The sequence below is a fragment of the Haemorhous mexicanus genome, chromosome 5 (genome assembly GCF_027477595.1).
Source record: "Haemorhous mexicanus isolate bHaeMex1 chromosome 5, bHaeMex1.pri, whole genome shotgun sequence".
Taxonomy (NCBI): domain Eukaryota; kingdom Metazoa; phylum Chordata; class Aves; order Passeriformes; family Fringillidae; genus Haemorhous; species Haemorhous mexicanus.
In genome coordinates this window covers 9,961,892-9,987,947 of record NC_082345.1, presented here as the reverse complement: position 1 = coordinate 9,987,947, position 26,056 = coordinate 9,961,892, and the positions used below count along the sequence as shown (strand labels likewise).

General features: G+C 43.3%; 1 protein-coding gene across 1 annotated transcript in view; it reads right to left on the bottom strand.

Moving 5' to 3' along the window:
• Window positions 1–26,056, bottom strand: part of PAH (phenylalanine hydroxylase) — a 35,196-nt gene that overhangs the window by 2,206 nt on the left and 6,934 nt on the right. The window contains exons 3-12 of the mRNA XM_059845834.1: window positions 18,057–18,240; window positions 12,667–12,755; window positions 10,429–10,496; window positions 7,891–8,087; window positions 6,829–6,964; window positions 5,812–5,881; window positions 4,250–4,306; window positions 3,184–3,279; window positions 2,730–2,863; window positions 462–577 (exon numbers count right to left, since the gene is read on the bottom strand). Coding sequence (XP_059701817.1) covers window positions 462–577; window positions 2,730–2,863; window positions 3,184–3,279; window positions 4,250–4,306; window positions 5,812–5,881; window positions 6,829–6,964; window positions 7,891–8,087; window positions 10,429–10,496; window positions 12,667–12,755; window positions 18,057–18,240 — 1,147 coding nt within the window. The remainder of the gene's footprint in view (window positions 1–461; window positions 578–2,729; window positions 2,864–3,183; window positions 3,280–4,249; window positions 4,307–5,811; window positions 5,882–6,828; window positions 6,965–7,890; window positions 8,088–10,428; window positions 10,497–12,666; window positions 12,756–18,056; window positions 18,241–26,056) is intronic.

Here is a 26,056-nt window from a genome sequence, read left to right as displayed (position 1 = left end):
TATATCCATTCTCTTAAAGAACAAGGTGAACACAGAAGTGCTGAACTGGACACATTTATTAGGGTCTTACTGGAGCTGGGTCTGCAGAGTCATCCCTTTGCCTTCATCAGCCATAGAAGGCTGGCTCACAGGATCAGAGGAGCTGGCTCTCAGCAGCATAGCCAATGTGAGGGGAAAAATGTGATCAAGGATCCACCTCAAGGCCATCTGCCATTTCCTAGCATATCCCCCAAAACTGGGTTTTTCAGATTTAGAGTCAAGTGGAATTGCTTGTTAAAGCTTGGCTAGAATTGGGAAGTAATTTTTCATGAGAAAGGAGATATGTGCTGCCTTATCTTGGGTAGGCTCAGAGCATAATATGCAACCAGATGGAATCTGCAACCAGATGGAGTCTGCCTTGTGGTTCCTATTTCTGACCCAAGTTTTGAGGAATTCAAGGTAACAAATGTGCAATTCCTTACTATTGATGGTGTCAGCTAAGTTCTTCAGCTGCTTTGCATTGTCCAAGACTTCAATCCTCTGTGTGTAGGGATTGTACCGGACAGAGAAAGGACGAGGGATTGTTTGAGCAAATTTCCTGAGGGAAAAAAACATTAAAAAATGTACAGTTTAATTTTTTCTTTTTTTTTTTTTCACTAACTATTTTCTTGTGTGTGCATTTGTTGGTTGTGGGGATAAGAAAATCCACAGGAAGAGATAACTGAAATTCCTACTGACTGCTCTGAGACCTACAACGTTCTGCAACACACTTGAAACTGCATTTGTCCTGATCACCTCTGGCTTTTTTCTGAACAGAACTGAGCTATTGGCATGGCAACACTGCTCCTGGTATAGGCCAATTATGTAGCAACTGGGATCTGCCAAGCTTGAAAACCTCATTTTCCTGTCATTAGTGCAAAAGGTAGGAATTCTAATCCAAGTATGAGTTTCTGGGGAACTAGGGTCACGGATCTGCATTATCCTGGTATGGCAAGGAGCAAGCAGGCACCTAACTTTTGGCATTGTCTAGCTCTTAGCTCTTAAATTACCTGGTAGTTTGCAGGTAATTTGAGAGCTAGGCTATAGTTAATCGAGTAAAGCAGCATTCTCTTCTGCAAAATAGTTAATCCCACGTCAAAAACATTAAGATTTTGGTGTCTTGGGAAAATATTAATTTGCATAACCACAGAATTGCAGAAAGAAGGGTTCTGAATGGGATGAGACTGTCAGAGCTATTGTTCCAGGCTCCTTGTAGACCCCAGCAGGATACTGGCTTATATATCTGCTTTGTATTACTGAAGTTATTGCTGAAAGAGGAAGGGAAGCACGCAGGAGTTGATTATGGAGCCCCACTACACAGACTGTGACTCAGCAGGGTAAATCCCATACGCCCAAAACAGTGGAATATGCTGGATGCCACCCTCACCAAGCTTCTTCAGTTTAAACCTTATTATTAACCTTATTAAGGACATTGTCTCAAACAGAACTCAGTATGAGCAAGCCACAAGGTAAGACAATTTAAAAAATTAGTGTTGGTTATGAAGAATTTAGCTGCATTGGTCTAGTTTTTCTAAGAGGAGAGATGACATTAGAAGATGGCTTTCCTAAATCTCAGGTGAAGGTAAGATCCCAATTAGATGATGAATGCCTTAAACTGAGATCTTTTAGGTCAGTCTCAGAATAATTTTTCAGAAAGGTATTCTGTTACCCACAAACACACATGTCCAGGTGCAAGCCTCTAACACAGGCACTGGACCAAACCCCAGAACTTCTTTTTCAATTTAACTGCTTTTTTCAACTTGGTCATTGAAGCAAATAAAAAAAGCTCCAAGGTATTTTCTTGCAGCTAAGTGAGGCAGCATTTTCCACTTCCTCAAGGAGTTTGCTGCTCAGGGATACATACATGGAAGACAGAAGCTCTGTGCAGGATATCATTAGCACAGCCCAGAAGAAAAGGCCATCTTTCCCAGGTATTTCCCCAGAGAAAAAGGCACAAGGAAAAGCTGCAGACTTATGACAACTAAGGAAGCAGCAGGGCAGAGAGCCAGGGGGACCTCAGAGCTGGGGAGCCTGAGGTAGCAGAATATCTTGGGATGCAGAACAATTTATCTTTGAATGGTAGAAAGATGTGGGACTGCAGGTCTGGGACAAGCCTGTGTGTGGCATCTCCAGGTGAGAAATAAGTTTTGTGTGAATTAAGGCAAGCCCCCAGTGGCTTGACTAACACCCAGAAATGTGGTAGTGCATTGGTGTATTAACAGGAATAGAAATATTGTCAAGGTGAAAACCAAGCTGAACCCCAACACAGGCTGTTCCAAGAATCAGAACTGAACCTGGACATAACTTCAGAGGAAAAGGAGTAGATACTATGAGGTTTTTTTTACAAGAACTGTTAATTCTAGTAATGGTAAAGTTACTTGGTTTTCATTAATTAGCCAGATTTAACTTGAAATTTTAGTATCACTGCAATTGAACAAATAGCTTTTTTTTGTTGCATTTTGGTTAGACAGATGAAGCTCTTAGTGTAACTAAGCACAAATTCTTGGTTTCATGCTTAAGGTATATTCCTGTTACTACTCATTTTTGCCCAAGATTCTGAGGATATAAAATGTTTATTATCTTTAAGCATTGCACAGATTTTTCAAAAGCCTCTCAAAACATGATTGTCAACCCACAACCCATTATGGCAATGAGATCCACTGTATTTGCAGCAGACAAGAATCAGTTCTTCTCTGGAATGACTGGAGTACCTTAGCTTTTCTTTTGCATCTTTAAAACTTTCAGCAACATAGTAGACAGGCTGGAACTCAGTAACACAGTACTTCTGCACAGAAGTCTTCTCCAGGACAAGAGGCCGAATCTCAGGCTTACTTGATAAACAATACTATGAACAAAAAGGTAAGAAATTAATTTCAGTGTAAGAGTGCTTGAACATGCTGTGAAAGAAATCAAGAGCCACTCCATTTCAGACAGGGAAGAGTTTCTCCTGTGAGATACAGTGATAATTTCACTTACTGGGAAGGAAGGAGGTATGAGTTCCCTGTGTATCCATACACCTACACATTTATCAGAGCTCTACAATGAAATGCTACATTTCATCCTACTTCTAGGCACAAAGTACAAAACAAAACCAAAGATCTGAAGATGTTCAGAAAAGGAAGTTGAACAATTATAAATATATTTGAAATATTTTCTAGAACACACCTGCAGCTCCCCAAATGAAGACAGCAGCCCTGCCCCATATGCCTTGAGGGAATCTCCTTCCTTACAAAGTCCAAACTCAACTGTAAACCAATAAACCTGGAAAGAAAATGAGACAGAAACTTATTATTACTAGATAAAAAGTACACCATTTATTTGAATACATTTAGAGTTTATTGTATAAATGCAATAAATGTCCCTTCAGACTGAAATGCTTCTCCTAGGAGAAGCACAGTACTAGATTCTCTGTGCCTGAGAATGAGTTCAGTTCCATTACAAACAAAGTTCTGTTTTACTGTGCTTATCTTTGTCAGCAGGAGCAATGAAATTACAGCAATAAAGCTTTATTTTGGCTGGCCAACCCAGTGGAAGTTTGAACCTTATTTTAGAAAAGTTTGAGTCTTGTTTCACACAAGGGCATCTGACTGCAGCAGCAGCGTGATCAGGCTGTTGGTGCAATAGGGAAGGAAGATGGTGAGTGGCCTAATTTGACTCCTGGGTCTGTCCTTTTGAAGGGATACCTGTCCTGACTCAGAAAAAACTACCCCATCTATCAGAAGTGTCAGAGCTGGTGGAATTCTTTGCCCAGGTGCTCCCCATTTGGCACTGGGGACACTACTCTTAGAGCAATACCCCCAATTTTATTCAAAGTTTGCACCTCTGGGTCTCAGTAGTGTCAGAGTAGCTATCCAGGTGCTCTGTGTTGACTACAGAGGATCGTGCCTGCCTGGGAAAGTGGAAGAGATGCTTGAAGGTGAAATAACTACAGAAGCTGCCTCTTGAAATTTCCTGTGGGGATGTAGCAACATATAATCTTTTCTTGCCCAATATGTTTGTGCTGGAGGAAATCTCGTTTGGGCTTCTGTGTTTAATCACAACTGTCACTTTGAAAAAGGGGTGCCAAAGCTATTTTCCTTTAGTGCAACTGTTTCAGAGTAGGGTTTTCCAATCATGGTCTTCACTCTGATCCCATTCAGCACTATGGGAGTTCTATCAGTGACTTCAGTGGCAACAGAATTAAGACAACACAGGGCGCTTTGGAAAATTGAGCCCTCATTTATTAAATTACCGTAGCAAGTTTCTCGATGAAATCATCTGGAGCTCCCAGAGATGCCAGTCCAATTTCCTGTAACAATAAACCATTATTCTTCAAGCTGTTTATTGCAAACATTCTTCCTGCCCATCTTATGTAATTGCTCGCATTTTAAATGTTACCATTGCTTACTACCACACACAAATGTTTACAGGACATGTTCCTATCATGCAAGATCAATTTTAAACCAGAAATCTCTCCAAAAATGAACAAAGGGTCTTGTCCAAATGTCATTTACAAGGCATGATCCTTTGTGCCTGGTACAAAGCCCATTGAGGTCAAATAAAATTTTCCTCTTGCTTTGACAGGCTTTTGATCAAGTCTACAATGCACATCTGAGAGAATGAGAGGGACAAAAGGAGGCAAATCAATCACACCTACACACCTTATGTATTTCTCTTTGTTTTGATGGGTCCTGATAAAAGGAGTTTTTCTGGAGCCTTGAATGAGCTATTTTTTCTGAATGGCAGGGCATGATTTGAAAGAGCTTATTCATACCTTAGGAGCTAATGGAGATTTTTCCAGCAGGCATGCAATAGTTGGATTCAAATACAGATACATGAGACTACATATAGCCAGGTTCCTTTCTTGATTTGCTCTAGTGAGGACTGCATAGTGCAAAAATCAGAGGGCTCTCCCCACACACGGCAAAGGCATTAGAGCAGCCCATCACCATGTCAAATCCTAGCAAGCCAAGGTTCAGTAGGGCTCATCTGGAAGGAAACACCACTTCTGGGAAAGGGCAAAGCCTAAAGGCAATACTGAAAACTTATGAGATCAAACTGACTTTTGTCTTTCAAGAGGTTACATCAAGGCTTCCTGCCTTCCTTCTTCCCTCCCTTTCTTCCTTTTCTTCCTTCTTTCTTTCCTTTTCATTCCTTCCTTCCTTTTCTTTCCTTCTTTCTTTTAACCTTCCTTCCTTCCTGTCTATCAGTCTTTCTATCTTTATGCCTTTCTCTCTATGTGTATTTCCAAGTTTTCTGTCTTAATGCCTTTCTTTCTTTCTGCATTTCCGTGTTTTATGGTAGGATGCAGCCAAAAGTTTACTGCTTCACCAGGGTTTGGCTTCTTTTCCAGAGACATTAACACTACTAAAAAGAAATCTCCTCTCCAGCCTTCTCCCAGGCTTACAGCTGAGACAGTTCCTCACTTCACTCAGCCTCCAATGTCACTTCAACAGAAAACAAAACAAAATCTCCATTTTCCCTAACATTTGAATATCATCATGAGGTAATAATCCATCTGACTCATGAGTTGTGTGATTTCACTCAGAAGGATCAACATCTGCAGGAAGGTTTTAAAATGATGGCTTCACAGGGTCTGTCAAAAACAACTCACACAAGATCACGCTTGGAGTTGGACTTTATGTTTTCACCCACATGAAGTGTGTCCAGACTTCAAGCAATAAAGAAACCACCTCAGGTGCTCTTACAGAGTATGCTTAAAGGTGAATCTGCACCATCCTTCACAGCTCTTGGATCCTCCTCTGAATTTCTGTGTGTTTAATTATATACATAATATAACCCTGAATAACTTACCTGAGAAAACTGAGCAAAACTGGGATCAGCAAAAAGAGGCACGTGTCCTAGCAGCTCATGACAAATATCACTGCAGGAAAACATGACATCTGAATAACTGTGATTCAGGAAAAGTCCAGCAATGCTGGAAGAATGCCCTAGAACCAGCACACAGTCAAGAGCACAGTGCATTTGTTCCTACCAGCAGATATTGTTCACAGGAAAACATTTTGCTCGGAAATTATTCTTGTGGTGGAAATGCTTGCAAAGCCCAGGGTTTTCTGTGCTTTTGCATTACACATCCCTCAGCAGCAGGGACTGCTAGATTTTTCAAATACAGATAAGTGATTTGGTGAGATGGAAAGGGGAAGGGTATAACATGTCAAAAAAAAGGCCTAGAAGACCTTTTTTGAAGAAAAAAATGAAGAAAAAAGACATTTCAGCCTGGCATGATGACAATGGGGTAAACAAAAGCAGGAAAGAAAATCAGAATAATCAAAAAAAGATAAAGGAAAAAGAGTTTGTGGAAAGTAGGAAGCTAAAAAAAAAACAAGAAAGAATTGCAGCAATATGAAGCAGAATAATAAATCTGTTTTTAAAATGGCAAGTAGAAAAGGACACTGGACAGGGACAGAGAGAAGCACTCCAAAATGAAAAAGAGATGGGTTCTGGGCTTCTGAGGAGTCTGGGCTTCTCCTGTCTTACTGCCAGAAGCTTGCTTGCAGCAGGTTATGCCCTTGCTGCACTACTTGGGTGCTAAAAGTGCTCTTGTACACTGCTCTCTTGCATCCCAGCCACCACACAAGCAGGCCTTCAGTAGCAAAACTATCTCTTCCACCCACTTGCAGAAGTGGATGCAGACTGCTAAACACACTAGAAAGGCTCCATAAATGTTTCCAGAAGAGAGCCATCCCTTGGCTGCTCTCTCTTAGCCCCGTTCCCAGGAGTGCTGCAGAGTCCCAGGCAGTTATTCCCAGCTGGTCTGAGCCTGCTGGTGGCTGGTGCAGCTTGACACCCTTTGTGTGGCAGGGTACTCACGGCTCCGGGGTGTACATGGGCTTGGAGGAGTGGCGGATGTACTGCGTGGAGTGGAACACGCGGAACGCCAGCCCAGCCAGGAAATCCCGGGAGGAGAGCAAGCCTGCAACGGGACGCAGCCGAAACCCAGTGCAGCCTGAAGGGACAGAAGGACAGCACCTTAAAAACAGCTGGTGTGTTTGATTTATCCTCATCCAGATTTCTTAGAGTGGGAAAAGTTTGTTGATGGTGTTGTTTTGGTTTTTTCTTTAATGTCCTTGTTACAGTTGGATAATGAGATGATTGGTTCTCGCAATTAAAATATAACTATTGCATGAATATTAAGAAAAGCTTCAATGATGTATAGTTATGTTATTGTAGTTTAGACGCCCTCTGTTCTCCCCATGGTTCCCTTTTCCCTCCCTATATTGTTACCATCAGACAGCCAGGGCTGTCTAGGACAGGTAGAGAGAAGGCTGCACATGTGTCCCTTGCATGGGGCAGCTGGGGATGGAAAAGCTCAGGGGGTGCTTAGGGGGTGCAGCATGGCAGCACCTGACCTCCAATCCAGTGACAAGCAAGCAGTCTCCACTGATAAATGGCAAAGAAGAGATGACTGACAGACTTTGGGAGAGGTCAGGGCTGGCTGATGCAACCCCCAGGGGTATAAAAGGCTGAGCATCCATCTTGAAGATGAACTAGCCACATGTTTTGCACACAAGCAGTTCCCAGCGCTCCAACATTTTCCTTATGTAGTCCTTTTGTTGTATTTTAGTGAAGGTTTAATAAACCTTTTCAAATGTTCAAAGTGAGCCATTGTTTCTCACATCCTTATGTTGAGTAGAGTTTAATTGCAGGCAATTTTCTGCCCGGAATACAACCAGCACAGTGTCTGAGTATTTGTCCCATTGTATCCCCAGAAGCATTAGAGAAAGACCTGGTACACAGGCTAAGTGATGTGCCCAAACATCATAGGGAACCTTTGATAAATCAGGAATTGTTTTTCCTTCTCTGAAAGCACCACCCCCAATGATAGCTGAGGCCTTTCATTTCATTTGGTGCTTTTAGGTGCTTCAAACTTACTCTGCAAGAAATTTGAAATATCTTCAAGCTGGGGAATATTGTCTTCCCTGTAGCCACAGTACTTCTCCAGCAGTGGGAACACGTGGTTGTGTTCATAGCAAGCATGAGTTGGATACAGAGTCTTCAGCTCCCTGAAGACAGTGCCCCAAGTTTTCTTTTCTTCTTCCGTGTAGGTGACACGAGGAATAGGTTGGCCACTAGAAAGAAAATTGGTGTCCTCAATAACAGCCACAGAAAATGTCCTATGCCATCATGCTCTTTGTCTTTTCCCACTTGCCATTTTCAAAACAGTTTTCTTAGTCTGCTCCATGTTGCAGCTTTACTAAGACTGGCCAGGAGCTGCTGGTGCAGGAGAGGAGATGTTTTTTGGGCTGACATGCAAGTGCAAAAGGAGCCTCACTTGTCTCTAGGCAGTGTCTGGAAAGGACTCTACTGACCTTGGCTAAGATAATGGCCTTTAGACAGCTCCTTGCATTATTGTGTTAAAAATAAATCAGTGCTTATTTGTCTTTTAAAGGTGATCTTCTAAAAATGCATGCTTGCTGTTGGTTTCAATTTATTTTTTCTTTCTTGATATGAAGGAGCTGTTTTACTTCTTGCTCTAGTGAGCATTATATTAATGATTTTTGTAAAAACATGAAACCATCAGCTCCATAAAACTGTTGCAGTGGCTGAGAAATTCTGATCTGTGCTCTGTGCTGTAACAGATGCAGACTCCAGCCAGTTTGACTTTTTATAATTGTAAGGATCAATTATGAGTTAAATCCCACCCTCAGGCCTCCACGTGCTTAGCTCATGTTGAAGCTAACAGGAGTTGTACATCACAAGCAATGCAGTTTGGCCTCCTGTGAATAACCAATTCCTTAGCAATAATGTTAAGGCCATAGGTGAATCCAGCAGCTTAGCAAAAAATCAAAGGGTTTTAAGTAACTTAATAGGTTTAACAACACTGCTGGAACAATGCTGAAGCTTTCCAAACCCCAGAGACCCATTGTTAAACTCTTGATGACACCCCACCATCTCCCACTTTCTCTTTTTTTTTTTTTTTTTGAGCCTCAGGGCAGCTCCTCTGGAGAACTATCACCCTCTGTCTCTCTGTATCAGCTCTCCTTGATCTGTGGAGCTTTAAACATCATGTTGAATTATGAGGGTTGCTGGGTGATTTTTGTTCCTATAGCACTCTTAAATAATCCTCAACCACCTTCCAGGGCTACTGGGGGAAGCTATGGCCTTAAAAACCTTTCAAATTTCAATTAAAAAAAAAATTCTAGGGATCAGTGGGGCCAGAAGCAAAGTAAGGCAGAGGGAAAAGAAAAGCTAAAAGCAAAGAAAAGATAAATCAGGGAAATTGAGCATTCAACAAAAACAGTGGGTAAATCTATCATGAGAGGAGGCAAAAAAACAAAGGCAAAGTAGGGGCAAACAGCACAAAGAAAGAGGACAGAACAGATGCAAAAGAAAGGATACAGGAGAGGATTAAATTAATGTTAGGAAGAATACAAGGCAAGCAGCCTCTGACCCATCTCACAGTTGCAGCTGTGAGGTGGCTTCACAACTTAAGAACCCTTTCCTTTTCAGTGAAGCCTGATAACTTTGGTTGTGCCTCTCCTCCTGACCATTTCTCTGTATCTTCTGTGGGATATCTAAGAATGGACATTAGATCTGTTCACATCTGGACACAAAAATCTTATCCAAATTTTCTAGCTATAAACTGGGTTTCTGACTTTTTTCACCTGACATTTTATACTTTCCATCAACCAGTCCAATTTTGTCTCTCATTTTGTGATCACATTATTAGCTCTTTGGCTCAAGGGCTAACTTTTGATCCTGTGCAAATGGTAGCCCAAAATTTATAATATATGTTATTTTTTTTCTTTGCAAACACAGTTTTTACCAGTCCCATCAAGAATCAGACCCATTAGTACCCATCTATACATGTGAGTGTCACTGGGAACAGAATTTTTTCTCCTCCAGATCTGATCATTGAAAGCAATCAAAGAAGCCTGTTCTAACTGAATTTATAATTTCTATTAATTTATTTTTCTTGGGAAATGAAAGCCTAAATTGCTGATTGCAGCTGGATTAGACATGATAAAAGTAGGGTAACAGACACTGGATTAGCATCAGAACCATATGTTATTCATTATTTTAATAGTGTATGCAGATCCTGCTTTAATGTTAATGATAGACACTCCTCCCCCAGCCCTGGTTTAATGGGGAATACCAGATTTATTCAATGCTCAGGTCTTTGTAGCAGCAACAGTCTGCTGCTCAATTAGACAACAAAGCTGAGAAAGAGGGGTGTTGTAGGGAGAGAAGGAAGATGATGTCTCTTCTGAACATGTGCCTGGAGCAATTTACCTTTGTTTTGCTGCGATATGGGGATAAATGCATGAACAGGAAGATTTAAACTCATGGCAGAGAAAAGCCAACAGCAGGAGGATGCTTGTGGAAAAGCAGGAATAGGCAGCAGGGTGAGCAGCCTAGGAGAGGGCAGGAGATGAGGGCTTGCTCTGCTCCCATGCCATGGGTACTCACTGTCTGTAGTTGTAGGCGATATCCGCAAACTCCTTCCTCCGGGCCCGGTACACGGGATCTTTGAACCCCTGCAGAGAAACGGTGATGGTCAGTCCATGCAATGTGGTCACTAAGTGCAAAAGGTGAAGAGCCTTCCTTCTAGTGAGCACCCTCAGGCATGGCTGGTGCATCCAAGAAGTGCAGCAAAGTCAGTGGGAAAGCTGCCTTCGTTCTGCCAGGCTCCACTCAGCCGAGGCAGTGCTCCTTCCTGGGCTGCAGAGCCTCTGAGCAGCCACAGTCTCTCACCACCCCTGCCCCCCAAGTCCTTTCTTTTTCTCATTTCCACTTCCTACAAGATGGGGAAACTTGTTCCTTTACAGCAACAGCAAGGTGCCCCTGGCAAGAGCAGCCCAGAATTATCAGTACTCGGATAACCATGCCCTTCTGGCTTCCCTTGAAGGTTCTTACTGTCCCTGGCACAGCTGAGCTGCTCCAGAGAAGCAGAATCAAAACACATTAGAAACACATTCATCAACTCAATTGGACCTTTTAGGCAGATTTTCAGCCAGCATGAGAACTACCCTTAAAAGTGCTCATTTTCAAACTGCTGGAGGATCAGTATCTACTTAGCAGGCCAAAACCCCTTATTTGTACTACAAATTCAACCATTTGAAGGCAATTAATGACTACAAAGACTCTCTAATAGACCTTGTGGCTGGGAGCTTGACCTTTGCAGCTAATTAGCAATAAAACCAAGGATAAGAAACAAAACCTCTAAATCTTCATCTGGGATAACCATTCTCCCACCCCAATGTGCCTGCTGTTTAGACTAAAAGATCCTCAGGACCAGGAGTGCCTTCACCACCTGGATTGCAGAAACATCCTCCTTCCAAGCTTGGATGCCCTTCTTCAGGGCAAACAGGAACAGCTCCCTGGGCACTGCAGCAGTCTATAAATGCATCTCCTCGTGGTTAGTGGCACAACTGGACTGGGGCCACAAAACACAGCCAAGTACAGGAGGCAGCTGGAGTGGAGCGTAAATTCTCAGGTGTGAATCAAAAAGGGGTAGCCAATGGCCAAAAAAATGCACTGTCCAAGGTTAACCTGTCATGGAGGTCATGGTGATTGAATTCCATGCATCACTTTAGTAAAAACACAGGCTCCTTTTAATTTCTCTTTTTCACGCTCTATGGACTGTCACCTATTTACCCCAGCAGCTGGCTTTCTTTTGAAAGGCACAAGTGCTCACTAACTAATTTGAGGAACTGGAGGGGAGACACTTCATTCCTTTTTATATATTTTTCTTTCCTTTTATTTTTTCTTGGTTTTTTTCAAATACAATCTTGGTCTATTCCCACACGACACACAAGGGGGCCATTGGCTCAGTGTACCTCCTTTCATTCTGCCCCTCATATGACCACAGTGAACATCATGAATCATTGTACATGGTACATAACACGTCTTGAATTAAGCAATAGGTAGTGAATGACTAATCACCCCATCTCAATTAAACTAATAGCAGCAATTTTTGGTGCACTGCATGTAATTTATTTATAATCACCCCATCTCAATTAAACTAATAGCAGCAATTTCTGGTGCACTGCGTGGAACTCAGTGTGTTTTGACAAATGAAAGTAAGTTGTTGTTTGCTTGGAGAGGGAATAGAGGCTGAAAATATTCTTCTATCTGAATAAAACTGAAAAACCACAAAACAATTTTTTTTTATCAGCTAAGTCAATGAACAAAACTCTCTGATGCTACCATTTAAACCATAAACTTTTCGAACCAAGAACATTTTTTTTTGTCATGTCTCACCATAAAAGTACCATGTCAGATTTAGTATCCACATAACAAAACACTGACCTAAATCATGTGTATGTAATCAAGGATGAAAAAAGTCTTTCATTCTCTGGGCTATGCCATGTTGCTTCTTTTTCTTGTTAGTGATACACAAAGTGAGCCTGAAATCACTACATCAGAGCCTCCTGGGAAAGCTAGATATGTCCTTGTGGTGGCCTTGTGCTCTGAAAACTACTACAGCTTTTAAGATCTCCTTTCATTTGCTCAATTATATCAACCTTTGGTTTGATTTACTCCATAGCCAGGGATTGGGCTGATTATAACCCTAAAAATGTGGTAGCCTTCTTGTCCTGTACCATTTGAAATTTAGTCTACAAGATCTGTACTAAAAAAGAGCAAATTTAAATGAGAGAAACAGCAGTGCCAATAACAAGAAAAATTGCTAAAAATAATTCTTACAGGATGATCAGCATCCAATTCTGCTCCATAGCTTAGGATCTGATTGGCAAACCTGTCCAGCTCCTGGATACTTCTTGGGAACCACGGTACTGCAAAACAGAAAAGAAATAGAGATTAGTATTCTTCTTTGCTGCTTGATTTTTCACCACCTTCTGACATTTTCATCTTTTCATCATATATATAAGGACACATAGGCAAGGGGCTAAATTCTTTCAATCCTTTTCCCCATAGTAGGGAACAAGAACAAACCAAGCAAGTTGTCTTGAACTTGTGATTGCTTCACACTCTTGGAAGAATACAGAACATTGAGAGGATCTGAACCTTGGTGCAGAGCTGGCTTGTAATGTTTATGATTTTCTGTTTATTACTTCTGGTGTCTTGGCTTATCAAAATGCAGAAAATTTTCACAATAAGCCAGAATCAAGCCCTTCAAAGGAATCATAAGAAGTTCCACAACAAGGACAGAGAATTTTTGGACTGTCGGAAGCACTCTTTCTAAGACCTACTTGGTGGCCCCACTTGAGCTAGGATTCTGAAACAAAATGACAAATGGCATCCTAGTACCTCAGACTAGCACTGTATCACTGTGCTAGTCATTACACAATAATGCATTAACTTCATTAACCTTCCTGGTCTGGTTCTCTGTTGCTGTGTAACTCACAGGCTATACACACTGTCCCAGGCACAGCCAGCATGTGAGAAGGGACCATGTTGACCACACAGAGTGTAATGCCTGTGTGACCTCGTTACAGAAGGATATAAGGTGAGAGACAACAAAGAATCTCAGGGATTTCCAGATGTGTTGAGATACAAAAAAGAGTAAGTCAAACTTCATGGCAATTCAATACAGGGGACTGAGCAGGGGCAGCCTCTATGGTTAAAAAAATAGCAATTCATCGAGAGACTTTCTTGTGCAAATGGGTGTTGCTTGCTCAGCCAGTGCTTGGAAAACAGCTGATTCCCCTCTGTGGCTCTCTGCTCAGCTGGTAGCTCTGCTTCTGGACCATACCTCCCCATCTTATTTTGGGGGCTGTGCCAAGTGAACCTGATCCTCGGCCAGCAGCTGCTGAATGAATTCCCTGCAGTGCCTTGGTGATGGGGCTCATCCCAAACCTGATGGACCACCTGCAGGGTAAGAGGATCTCTGTCTCCAGGACTATTCAGCTTTGTGCCGAGCCTCACAGCGCGGTGGGCGCTTGTGGCACTGGGTTTCTACGAGGCACCTGCACAGAGGCGCTGGAGCAGCAAGAGCAGCTTTTACAGAGCTCGATTTGGAGCCCCAGGCAGAGAGAGAGAGTGCTCACAGCCCGGACTGCTGTCCCATCCCAGCCTGGCTCCGTGCTGGGAGCCCGCACATTTGTTTGCAGCAGGCGGCTGCCGGCCAGGAAGATGCCGGGATGCCTGAGCATCCCGGGATGCAGGGACCCGCTCAGCGGGACCCCTGCGGTGCCTCCCCTTCCCCCGCCCGGCAGAAGGGGGATTTGGTCCGCCCCTCTCCGGCATGCGCATGCTTCTCCTTGCCCTAAAAACCGGCGCTGAGCAAGTCACTAGATGGCAGCAGCAGACCCAGGAAGGTCCCCAGATGGGTTTCTGCGCTGCTGGATGCACCGCTGGTTATCCTAGTTGCTCCAGAAATACTCTCTCCCCTCGCTGTCAGAAAGTTTCCTGCACCGCCAACCCCTTCACTTAAACTAGTCAAGGGTAGGGGTGGGGTAGAAAAAGGTGTGTTGGATCTGTAGAGAGTGGTCACTACTTACACCATTTTCTATCTGGGTTTGTCTCCTGGCTGCATCACTGAGCTTTGTGGGATGGTGGGGAATTGCTTCACTGTTTTGTGCTTCACACTCCCCCATACCAGCCTGGGGTGAGGCACACTGGTGAATGGTTTTGTGTTAGGCACAGAGGAAAAAAAGGCTGCCTGGCAGCCACACAGCAAAGGATTTGCCAGTGTTGGAGAGAAAACCACTCTTAGAGACGCACCATGGTCTGGAGGGCCCAAGCTTTATAGAAAAATTGGTGGGGGCTGAAGTCTGGACTTTGGTAGTGATGTCTGTAGGGCTTTGCTGGCCTGAATCAAAAAGGTCTCACTGGGCAGGGTTTGAACCACTGCTGACTTACTTTCATACAGACTTATTTTCATTAAATGTCTTATTGAGATTGTGTTAGTACTTAGTGCAGACCTCATTAAAGACTCAAGGAAAAACTGACTCCAGGCTGATGTGCTGTCAGTCCTGGGTGTGGAGATGGGTGACTTGCTTTTTCCCTAAACAGGAGAAGCAACTTTTCTTCCTGGTACCTAGCCCTGATCCTGCCTACCCAAACACTGGCAGTAGCTAAATGAGAGCAGCTGTGAGCTTGCAGAGCTGGACAGACATGGCAGGCTGTGAAAGGGAAATGCCAAGGAGACTTAGTACTGCTTGCACCAGCCTAAGTTGTTAAGTTGGGTCCTGGAAAGTGCTGAGCTTTCTCAGCTCTCGAGGAAACAAGAATCAAAGACTCCCAGCACAGTTCTGGGGCAAACAGTGCATCAAGTTCATACAGCCCTCACATCGAGGCCCAGGGTGAAAAAAGACTACTGGTGGGTCTTCTGCCTAGATGTGATGTGCCAGGACACTGTCCCCAGCCCTCCCAGAAACGATTCAAAAGATCAAATCAAATTAGCCCCTGGCTGAATCTATCCCATATTTTGTTTGCAGCATCCTCCTGCAGTCAGACTCACTGTCTGCACAGCCATTAATGAACTGCCAGGGCCAGCTCCTGCAACACTGGGCCTCTGTGAAGGTCTGAGGAGCAAACGTGGGCTGAGCAGTAATAAATATTGATTTGTCTGTAAGTGAAACAGCAGCATTTATGGGATGGTGCTGGACACCCAAGTGGTGACCAAATTACCGTGGGGTCAAACGCTGAGCAGAATGCTAATAAGCCATTTATATGAGAGGCAGCAGAGCAGGGGCAGTGAGGACTTCTGCAGAATCCTCCACTTGGACCATTGTGAGGAGGGTCAAAGACAGGTCTATGCAATTTATAGCAGTTCAAGGCCCAGGTTTAGCCCTTTTTTAAACACTCAAATGCTCTGGGCTAGCCTCAGGGTCTAGAAAACAAGGGCCCTACAGATCCTCAGCTCTCAGCTTGTTTCAGAAATGCAATAAATTGTCTGCATTTCCCTAATGCTGCAACAGAATAATATTTAATTACTTTTATTCATGGGCTCCAAGTGGACTGCAGCTACCATCTTGTTTCCAAAAAGAGCCACTAGGAGATGCACTGTGTTTTTACAACAACAAAGTGCTTTTGGCTCAGCAGCTGCCAGCCCTTCTCATCTGAAACTCCAAAGCTACATTTGGATTTAGGCACTTTGCTGGCCTGCTCTCACCTAAAATTACTCTGTTGATCCAAATCTGATATTTGTAACTACTACAATGTGTCAATTAAATGTTGCATTTAGTTAAGAAAAGATACTAAAAGCAGTTAGTGGGACCCCCCCCCAAAAAAAAAAAAAGAAAAAAGAAAAAACCATTCACTTATCCCTTGCCCAATAAATCACATACACACAGTGTTTAACCCTGAGCTGTACAGAAGGGACAGAATACAGAAATTTCCTCTGAGTGCCAACAAAGCAGTACCCCAAAAATGGGACTGTGTGCTTTCCACAGGAAATGGAAAAATAAGGGATTGTTTTCTCAAATCATGAGCAGGAACAAAATGAATCCTTTGCAGGGAAGAAATGACAGCATCCTAGGCTGCAGCAAAAGAATCAGTCCCATGGGATCCCAGATTGCCTCTGGAAGAAAACCTTCCCAGCTTTTACCTGCCCACTGAGACAACAAGTGTGGCAACATCCCCATAAACCATCTGTCTGAGATTGTGCTCCCTGGAGGCACAGTGCTCTTGTTCTGTGTTTTGGGAATAAGATTTCACACAGGCACATCTGTGGACTATGACCAGATTTGCCAGGAGGATACATTTGAAAGACAAGCTGGCCTAAAAGGCACCACAAGGCCTGTTATTTGTTAGTGCCATCCCTGATAAAGGACAGCATCTCGCCACACTTCCTACAGCTCAGGCTGTTCCCATCTCACTCTGCCCTTACAGTGCCTCTGCCCAGGATTTGCCACCCACAGTTCATCCCCTAAGCAGGGCTCATTTGACCTTTCAAAATATGGTCCTTGGAGGATTTCAGTTTGACTGGACCCTTATTGCTCATGAGAGGAGTTGAAATTGGAAAAAAAAAATGAGAAAGGGCAAGAAGAAATATCAATCTTACTCTCTCTCTCCCCAGCAACAAATTGTTCCATTTTATAATATTTCTGAATTGCTGAAACTAACAAACACAAGTTATCCTCTCAGACAGAAGAGGATCAAGTCCCTTTTTGAAGCTGACAGGATAATCTAGCTCAAAAACTCCTTTGATCAACACAGTAACATGCAGTGAAATCCTAATCCTACAGCTGACCACAGGAGTTTTGATTTCTGTGAGGTCAGAATTTCACATGCAAGACTTTCCTGGATGATATTTAGAGCTCTATCTCTGTCTGACTCTGGTATATGTTTATAGACAACTTTATTATTTCATAAACTTCTTTATTACCTTCTTCATAGTAACTGGAAAAATGAATGCTAAGCCCTGGCAGGTTCTGTAGCTTTCTTTTGGAAATAAAAAAGCACCCAAAAGTGAACCCCTTCGATCTGACATGATCATAAATCACCTAATCAACCTTTTGTCCCTTTGTCTATGAATGGAGAAAACGGACTCCAAAGAGAATCTGCCTTCTTCTTTTTCATCTTCAAATGTAATGTCATGGGTAGGACACAAAGGAAACGGTAAAAGGATTACCAGTACTGATCTCAAGAAGGTATTAATGTCCTTTCATGTTGTTCCTAGGAAGGAAGAGGAAGATCCAGGCCTAAAGTATTTAAAGTCTGAAATCCTATTAAAATCACATCTGTTATCTGAAGAGGCATTTAAGTCTGTCTCAGACTATCTGCTAGGCAGCCACCACTGCACCAAGCAGCCTCAACTCCAGCAAATCTCTGAGAATTAGGAGCAGAAAAAACTCAAAAAATCTTTCCTTATTTCCCTCCGAAGGCAGATCTGCAACTGACCTCCCTGGGATTTCTTACAGGGATGGAGAGTTAGTGCTGTTCCCACCAAAGTGGGTGGCAGAGCCTCCCACGTTTCCCAGGAGACCTAGTAAGGATCATGGCAAAAATTTACACTACAGAAAATCTCCAAATGAAAAAGTTTACAGTACAGGAAAAATAGAGCCAGAGAGAGGGAAATGCAGCCATAAAGATCCAAGAGGATCCCCTTTACTACAGGAAAAATAAGTAATTTCAGTATGTGACAGAAACAGTCCAGGTCAACGTTAACCTTGTCAGCATATCCTTACCAGTGTCCTTCTTCTTTGCTCGTGAGAGCTCATGGACTGTTGCTCCAATATCACTTCTCAAGGACTTGATGATCTTGTCCAGTGCTGGAACATTCTTGCCTTCCAAGTTAATGAAGAATTCATACTCATCTTTGTTGAGACGGGAAGGTCGGGACTCAATGTGGGTCAAGTTAATACCTTTTTCCTATGAGAAACAGAAAATTTGGTCCCACAGGTTTGGGGGAAGGAATATGACATAAAGACTGGATAAATACATGTGTCAGTCAACAAACCATACCAAATAACTCACAAGCAGCCACTGGACTTGAGGACTTACACAGCAGAGAGAGAAGCAGGAAGAAATATGTTGGATTCACCCTTGTACAGAGCTCCATCACGAGGACTGGGCACTACTGAAGGCTTAGAGAAAGGTGGAATCAGGATACAAGCTGTAAACAGGCTTTGTATTGTAAATGGCAACTCCAGTCCCCCAAGTACATAATGAGAGCTCATCTTTGTTGACAGAGACATTTCCCCAGCATCAACACAGGAAGAAGGCATTCCACCTGTAGAGTACCCTCTCCTGGGAAACTGAATGCTGTCTTGATGAGCATCTTGAGAGAAGATTGGATGAGCAGGCAGCTGGGCACCCTGTGAGATAAGCTTCTGCCAAACCTCTGCTCAGTCACCTGCAAAGCCACCTGTGCAGTTTCCAGGGCTGTGAGCAGCTGTTGGGCAAAGATCCAAAGGGAAACATGGATCTGCACTAAAAAAGGCAGCCCAGGTTTAAATCACAGGATCACAGAGTTGGTGAGGTTGAATGGGACTTCTGGAGATCAGCAAGTACAATAATCTGCTCAGGTTGCCTGAACACATTGCCCAGGGCTATGTCCACTCAAGTTTGGAGACAGTTTCTCTGGGCAACTGTTCCCAAGTCTAGTGACCCTCACAGAGAAAGATTATTTTCTTTAGCACAGAAATTCAAGTTCTGTCTCACCAAATATCTTTGCTGACCATCAGCAGTGTCTCCTAGCTCGGAAGAAAGAGATCATTGGCAGCTGTAGCATTGACGACTATAGCCAGTGGAAACCTGACCTCAGACAGGCTGCCATGTTGATGTGTAAGCATCAAACAGCTAAAAATCCTATTTTTCCAACAAAAAGGAAACAAAAAGGCTAGGAAAACAAAAAATGTTTAGTAAAAAAAAACACCCAGAAAGTCCAAAAGAAAAGTCCAGGAACATCTATCCCTGTTAACTAAACTCAAATGTTTTCCTGAGCACTATAACTTGAATATGAAAATACTTCTTTCTTTCCTTTTTTTTATTTTTTGAGAAAATCTTTTAAACAGGTTTCCATGGACATTGACTTTGCCCCCTGACCATCTTGTCAGGCTCACTCTGGTGCTGCAGACACAGCATGGCCAGGTCTGGGCTTCTGACCCCTGGGAGGAATTTAAAAACCCCTGGAGGAAATCTGGGCCTGAAGATCACAGAACCATAGAACCATTACCCTCAGAAGAGTCTGAGGGGCTGACACATGGTGATCAGCATTGCTGGAGAAACTTTTGGGTTTTGTCTTTCAAGCTGAAGAAGACTCCAAGCTACATGGGGTGAAGCACTGTCCCTGCTGGTGTCAAGGTCAAACCCCCTGTGACAGTGGGGTAAGGATTTCATCCATGAAGTAATGCTGTTAGGATCTACTTTTGACCTACAAGAAAGAAAAATTGAAGATTTTTTTTTTAACTGTACATCCCTCTTTCTGAGCCTCTTTAGGGTTTTCTTTGCTCCTATCAGTGCTTGCATAGTGCAGGAGGGCATCTGGCCATCAGCAGCAAAGGCCTGATTTACTCCTCCACAAAAGGCAGTTTATTCCTTGGTAGGAAACATATATGTCATTGCTCTGTTTCCTGAGCATTGCACACTAGAGATGAACTCAAATTGTTTGGCTACATACCAATACAATAAGTTGAAAAGGTCAAATGCTCATTCACCAACTGCTGCTCTCAAGAGATGCTGTATCACAGGGCTGTCTGCCCAGGGAGAGAATGGCCAGCACTGTCCTTGGCCCTGGGGACAAGTTTGTTTTAGGCCTCCAAAGCCCTGCTTCCCACACAGACTGCCCATTGTCCTGTCCCTGTGGTGAGGCACTGGGAGCTCCTGACAGAGAGCAGGCACAGGGAGCTGCTCTGCCTTCACTGTCTCACCATCCTCATCCTAAAAGTTTTCTTCCTTATGCCTACTCTGGCATCTACATATATACACTCTTTTAGCTTAAAACCGTCACCCCATGTGCCATCACAAACAGCCTTGCTAAAAATTCTGTCCCTGTCTTTCTTATAGGACCCCTCTGAGTACTGGAGGGCCACAAAGATCACCCCAGCACCTTCTCTTCTCTGGGCTGAAGGCTCCTTAAACTGCATCCCTTTGGGTTTTGATCAGGTGACTCTTCTACTCTACCAGCTCTCCAGTCAGGCCCAGGGAGCAGCTGGACAGACAGCAATGCCCCCAAAATAAATGGAATGATGCACAGGTTGGGAATGAAGAGATGAGCTACACGGTGGGCACGAGAAACATTTAAGGCAGCAGGAGTATCAATACTCCTCAGACTACCACAACCTAAGACAGTGAGATAAAAGAGGGGAAAAAAGAAGATGGAGGAAGGAGCCCATGGAGAGAGTTACCTCCTTTCTTACACCTGAGAGCAGCAGAACACCTTCCCACAGAGTGTCAAGCTGCTTTGATGTTTGTTTAAGGGATATCTGCCGCTCAGCAATGTCCAGAGCCAACCTGTAACCTCTTTTCTGCTGAGATTTCAGGACCTCGCAACAGAGAAACTGAAGGGAGGACCTTTCTGGTGGCTGGTTTTAGAGCAAGAATCCAGCAGCATATGTCCAACTCCCAGAAGTGGCACTCCTGGAGAAGTGTGTTCTCATGTGCTGTGTCTTGCTACTAAGCCATTGATTTCAAAATATTTACAGTGGCTCTGTTACTGAGTTGCTTTTTAAATCTCAATTTCATTTTAGTCCAACTACTCCATCTAGTGTTTAATCTTCATAGTTTCACATTGTTCAGAACATTTTTGTATCCTTGATGTTGCCAAATCTTGCTATTGCATCACATTTCTCCCAGTAGATGATATTTTCTTTAAAGCTCCAACTTCTGGAGACAAATAGTTGCCTGAGAAAGGAGAATGGGGGCATTTTTTGGGTTTAGTTGTACGTTTTAGGCAGTTTTCAATTTATATCTGTTTTTTAGTAGAGATTGTCATCTTGACAATATATGCCTTCAAAAGTAAGCTAATAAAAGTTATTCCAGTTTTCAGAGCTATTTTTTGTTGATGGAACCTAACTCCTAACCTAACACTTTGGAAGATCTCAACTGTCACGTGTTTGTGGCTGGGTTCCCATCTGAGCTATTAACATGGATCTCTTCTGCCCTTCCTATTTAAGAGCTGGTAGGGATCAGATGAGCCCATGGAGTGAGATCAGAGTTGCTTTGCTGAGTTCACCCCACCACCCAGAGCAGCTGCAAGGAACTTAGAGAGCAGGTTGGTACTTCTCTCCTTCTCTTCAGATTTATGAACATGGGAGAGGTTGAGTCCCTCCCCTATAGACCCATCCTGTCATAAAACCATGCGCCTGCTGTAGTATTTTTTTCTTAAACCTTTCTTAAAACCCCCACTCCAAAGGATGGAAAAACTCAGCTTTTGTTATTTTAATATCCAAGCCAATGGTACCTCTGTCACTGCCCATTAGAGAAGGAAGTTTCAAGACACATTCTCAGAGCTCAAAGATCAAACCAGAATTACTTCTAACAGAGTTTGAAGGGGTTAGCAACACAAATATCAACTTAAAACAGAGACAATGGTGGGTGCAGGGAGGAGATTGCCCATGTCCCTCCCTGCCTTACCTCACAGCGCTGGATCTCAGCCTTGGCTCCTTCTCAGAGTCTGTGAAGCAGCTCCAGCCCCTTGCCCAGCTTATTCCAGGTTTTCCATCCTAACCGAGCACCACCTATGCTGCAGATGCCTCACACCAGCAGGGGAAAACCAGACTGGTGTTGCACTACACCAGCAGTCTTGCTGAGGTCACTACCAAGAGAATTTAGTCCCACCCTCTGTTTAATGGCCTGGTCACTGGAAAAGGAAAGTTGTGTGTTCACAGGGAAGCTTTCAGTAGGGATGGATCCTTTCTCAAAATGTTATGAGTTACTGCTTCCCATGACACTCACACATCCTTCTGTTCAGTAGTTACTAAATGCTCCTATATATGGTTCTAAAACTAAGTACAGCTGTGAAATCCAGCTGCAGCTTGTTTTCATGACTGTTGTCATTAATGAAGTTTGGCTTCATCAGGAGACCCCACATTGTTACCAGATGGAGAACTTTCAACAACACTATGGTGCCACTAATCAACACTAAGTGAGAATTTGGGTAAAATCACCCCAAAAAAGGATTTTAATTGCACTTTCTGGCACAAAAAAAAAAAAAAACCAAAAAAAACCAACAACAACAACAAAAAAGATGAGATGTTCTTTTAACCCTTGCCATGGTATAGTTCAGTGTTTCCTGAAGGAGGACACTTTCAGAAGCACAAGTATAAGCTCAGTGTTTAATTTTCATAGATCAGAGGACTTGGGAAGCAATGCTTTCAGCCATGGATTCCTAAAGCAAAGGCAAAGGCAGCCATCTGATTCAGCTCTACTGTCCAAGGGCCTGTTCTCAGCTGGAGACAGAGAGAATCTTCACCTTCCCAGCTGCTAGGGTTTTCTTTCCAAACTCATGGAAGAAAAGTGTCTCAGGGCAGGTCCCTGCCAACAAAGAGTGCCAGAGGGCAGCTGGCCCTGGAGCAGCCCCTAGTGTCCATCACTCTGCTCCAGCCTTGAAATTTGGCACAAGGCTTGCAGCAGAATCTGGTTACAAAACACATGGAGCAGGACAAACCAAAAATGTGACAGCATGAGGCATTGCATAAGCCCCTGTGAAGAGAGCACTCCTCTCTTTAAATCCATGGTGATCAATTAGATCCATGAGTCCTGCTCCTGTGGCCACAGGAAGAGGAGGGATAAGACCAAGGATGTGTGTGGGAACCCAGGGCACAGGGAATATTTCTCTGTTTGCTCTGTTGTGCCCTGACCACCACGGGGAGCAGTGACTTTGACCCTTATCCATGGACAAAGTTTCCTAGACTTCAAGATAGACTGAAATCCACAAAAGTATGAAATAGATTTATAGAGAGTAGTGTAGGTGTATCACTTGGTGAGAAATTTAGGTGTTGGGATTTTTAGTATGTTGTGGATGGAAGCAAAATGGATGGCACAGGGTTTCATCCTGGGTTTCTTCTTCATGCTTCTTCTTCCTTCTTCTCCATGGGTTTGGGTGGCATTTTTGTAATTAGGCAGAAAAGTCTGCATTGCAGCTCTTTGGGATCAGTTATTGGGTTAAAAGGGAAAATAATCCAGGTGTCAGCTCTTCATTGGATAGTTTAGTCTTAAAAGACCTTGTAACAAGAGATTGTTGGCCATTTTGTGCCTTCTAATGAAAAGCTGCCAAACTCACAGTAGTGAAACTGTTTTACTGATAAGAAATGATAAATACTTGAGTCTGGACATGAACTACCATCTCAAGTGCCTTCAATCCAGACTCAGAGAAACCAACAACTGGGACCCCCAGAGATGTGGATTTGGAGCAGTGTAATGAAATGATCACTGCTGTGCATATGTACAGTGTAATGAAAAAGCAATCTTGTGGTTGAGGCAAGCCAGTTCACTTCCAGCACACCCCCTGGCCAAAGTGACTGTTCTCCTCCTCTGATTTGGAAACAGCCCCAACCACCACAGTGCCTTCCCAGGGCACAAAGAGATAACAGTCATGTAGGACTTTCTGTGGAATGAAGTTCCTAAACAGAAACAGAGTTGCCTCTGCTGACTCTGTCTGAAAGTGGCAGGTCTCATTTAGTACAGCTTGTTACTCCCATCCCATCCTTCTATGGAACAGTAACTTACCCCCAGGGGACAGTAACTTATGTTGGGAGCAGAAGTACTTGGTGCAAATCAACTTTTTTTTTGCTTTTGAGCTAGAGCCCTACTCACTGATGGCTGAACCTTGCACTGAAGTCCTGCTCTGTATCTGAGAAGGTCCCATCACTGAGGAAAAGATAGAAGGTTCCTCTCTCACAATGGGTTGAGCAAACTTGTGATGTATTCCAACGTTTGCCACTTAAAACAGCTGATGATCTCCTACTTGTAAATGCATCAGGAAAAGAACTTCAGAGAAGATTAGTGTATTCACAAATTCATGAGGAAAATCTGCAATTAAAACTGAAGGCAGTCCTTTTTGTATATGGAAATTCTTATTTCTGCTATTTTCAATGATGAACTTAACTACAGAAAGGTAATCTTTGAGGGGAACAATGTGGGTTTTTCTTAATTTTTTTTTTTTTCAGAATGAACTTTGTTGTTTAAAAAAGCTTCCTCAATTTTAATAGGTTTTTATCACTACAGAGAAACAAATATTTCTACCAAGTGTAACACTTGAGTCAACCCAAAGTTTTTCTTTTTCAGTTTTGATAAGAAACATGGAAGATTTTTCTTTTTTTTGGCCTCAACATATACTCTGAACATTTTTGATGTATCCAGTGAATCAAAAAAGAAACACAATTTCATCATGACTGTTCTGTCTTCCTGATTTTAAGGATGATATTTAGTCATGTGTGCTGTTCTGTTTCAGCTGAAAATAATTATTCAAGTTTTGGCTGCCTAGCTGTTCATCTTCTACAACACAAATAAACAGCACAGGGCTGCACCAAGGAGCACCTCAGTGTACAGCAGACCCCATTAAAATTAAGTCAGTGTAAAGACCCTGCTGGTGGATTTGTGCTGTCCCTACAGCCACCCTCAAGCCTGCAATGAGGGCAGAGGTGACAAAGGGGCTTTTCAAGTGCAAAACAATTGGGTTTGACAAGCAAAAAGTGAATGTCTGCCACATCCCAACATACAAACAGAGCAGCTAGTGTGGAAGCAAAGTGGATTCAGCTTTAGCAATCTGCTTATTGCTGAGCATGACCGAGCTGCTAACACTTCACAGCACACCAGAGTGTGAGTCTAGCCCTGCAAACATGTCTCTCCACAGGACAAGTGAAGAAGGGGCTGCAGGGGCTGTACTGCCAGCAGTGGCATAGCTCTATGCTACGCCAGTCCAGGAGGAACAGATTTATGCAGTCTGGCAAGGATTTGCAAACCAGAGAGAAGGGACAAGAGCCAGAGATCAGAAAAGCTTAGAACCCTGCTAAGATCAGGTGTTTAGATGAGTCTGCCTGAGCAAACATATGAAAAAAGTGGAAATAATCAAGTATGCTTTGGAGCTAAAGCCAGCAGACAAAAAGAGCCAAGTTCATTGAGGAGATTCCTCAGGAAAAAACCCTTCAAGCTACATAGGAAAAACAAGATTTGTCACAGTAACCACATACTTGTGTGCAACTGGGACCTGAAGAGAAAGCTAGAGTTTGGACCTTTGAGCAAAAAAACCCCAAATGTGAGCCTGCAGTAGTCTGCCAACTGCATGAGAAACCCTGAGGGATGTTTGAGTAGGAAAAACATTTCTTTTTCCACAAAACACATTGAAATTCTCTTAAACTTTGGGTCTCAGTTAGAGGACAAAATTCTGTGTCATGAGCCCTCTGTAGCCCTTAGCCTTGAGCCTCCCCCTACCTGGAAGAGGCTCCCCTACCTTCAGTCCATCCTGGCTCCCACAGTGGGGGCCTACTCCTTCCATCTGGGCTGTGTTTGGACATTAATTCCTTTTCTGGGTTGTTTGCTCTGTGACTGACTAGAGATTCTACCTGCCATGATGCTTGATGAGCCAGAAGTCTTGGACCTCATGGTATCCAGGGGCAGGCCCAGGCTAGAGCACACCTTTTGGCGTCCCTTTGTCTTGCTGCCCATGGAGAACAGGCTGTGACAGGGGCTAAAGTCTGGACAGTTTCACCCCAGCACAGGAGTGGGACATGGGCAGGGCGTGAAC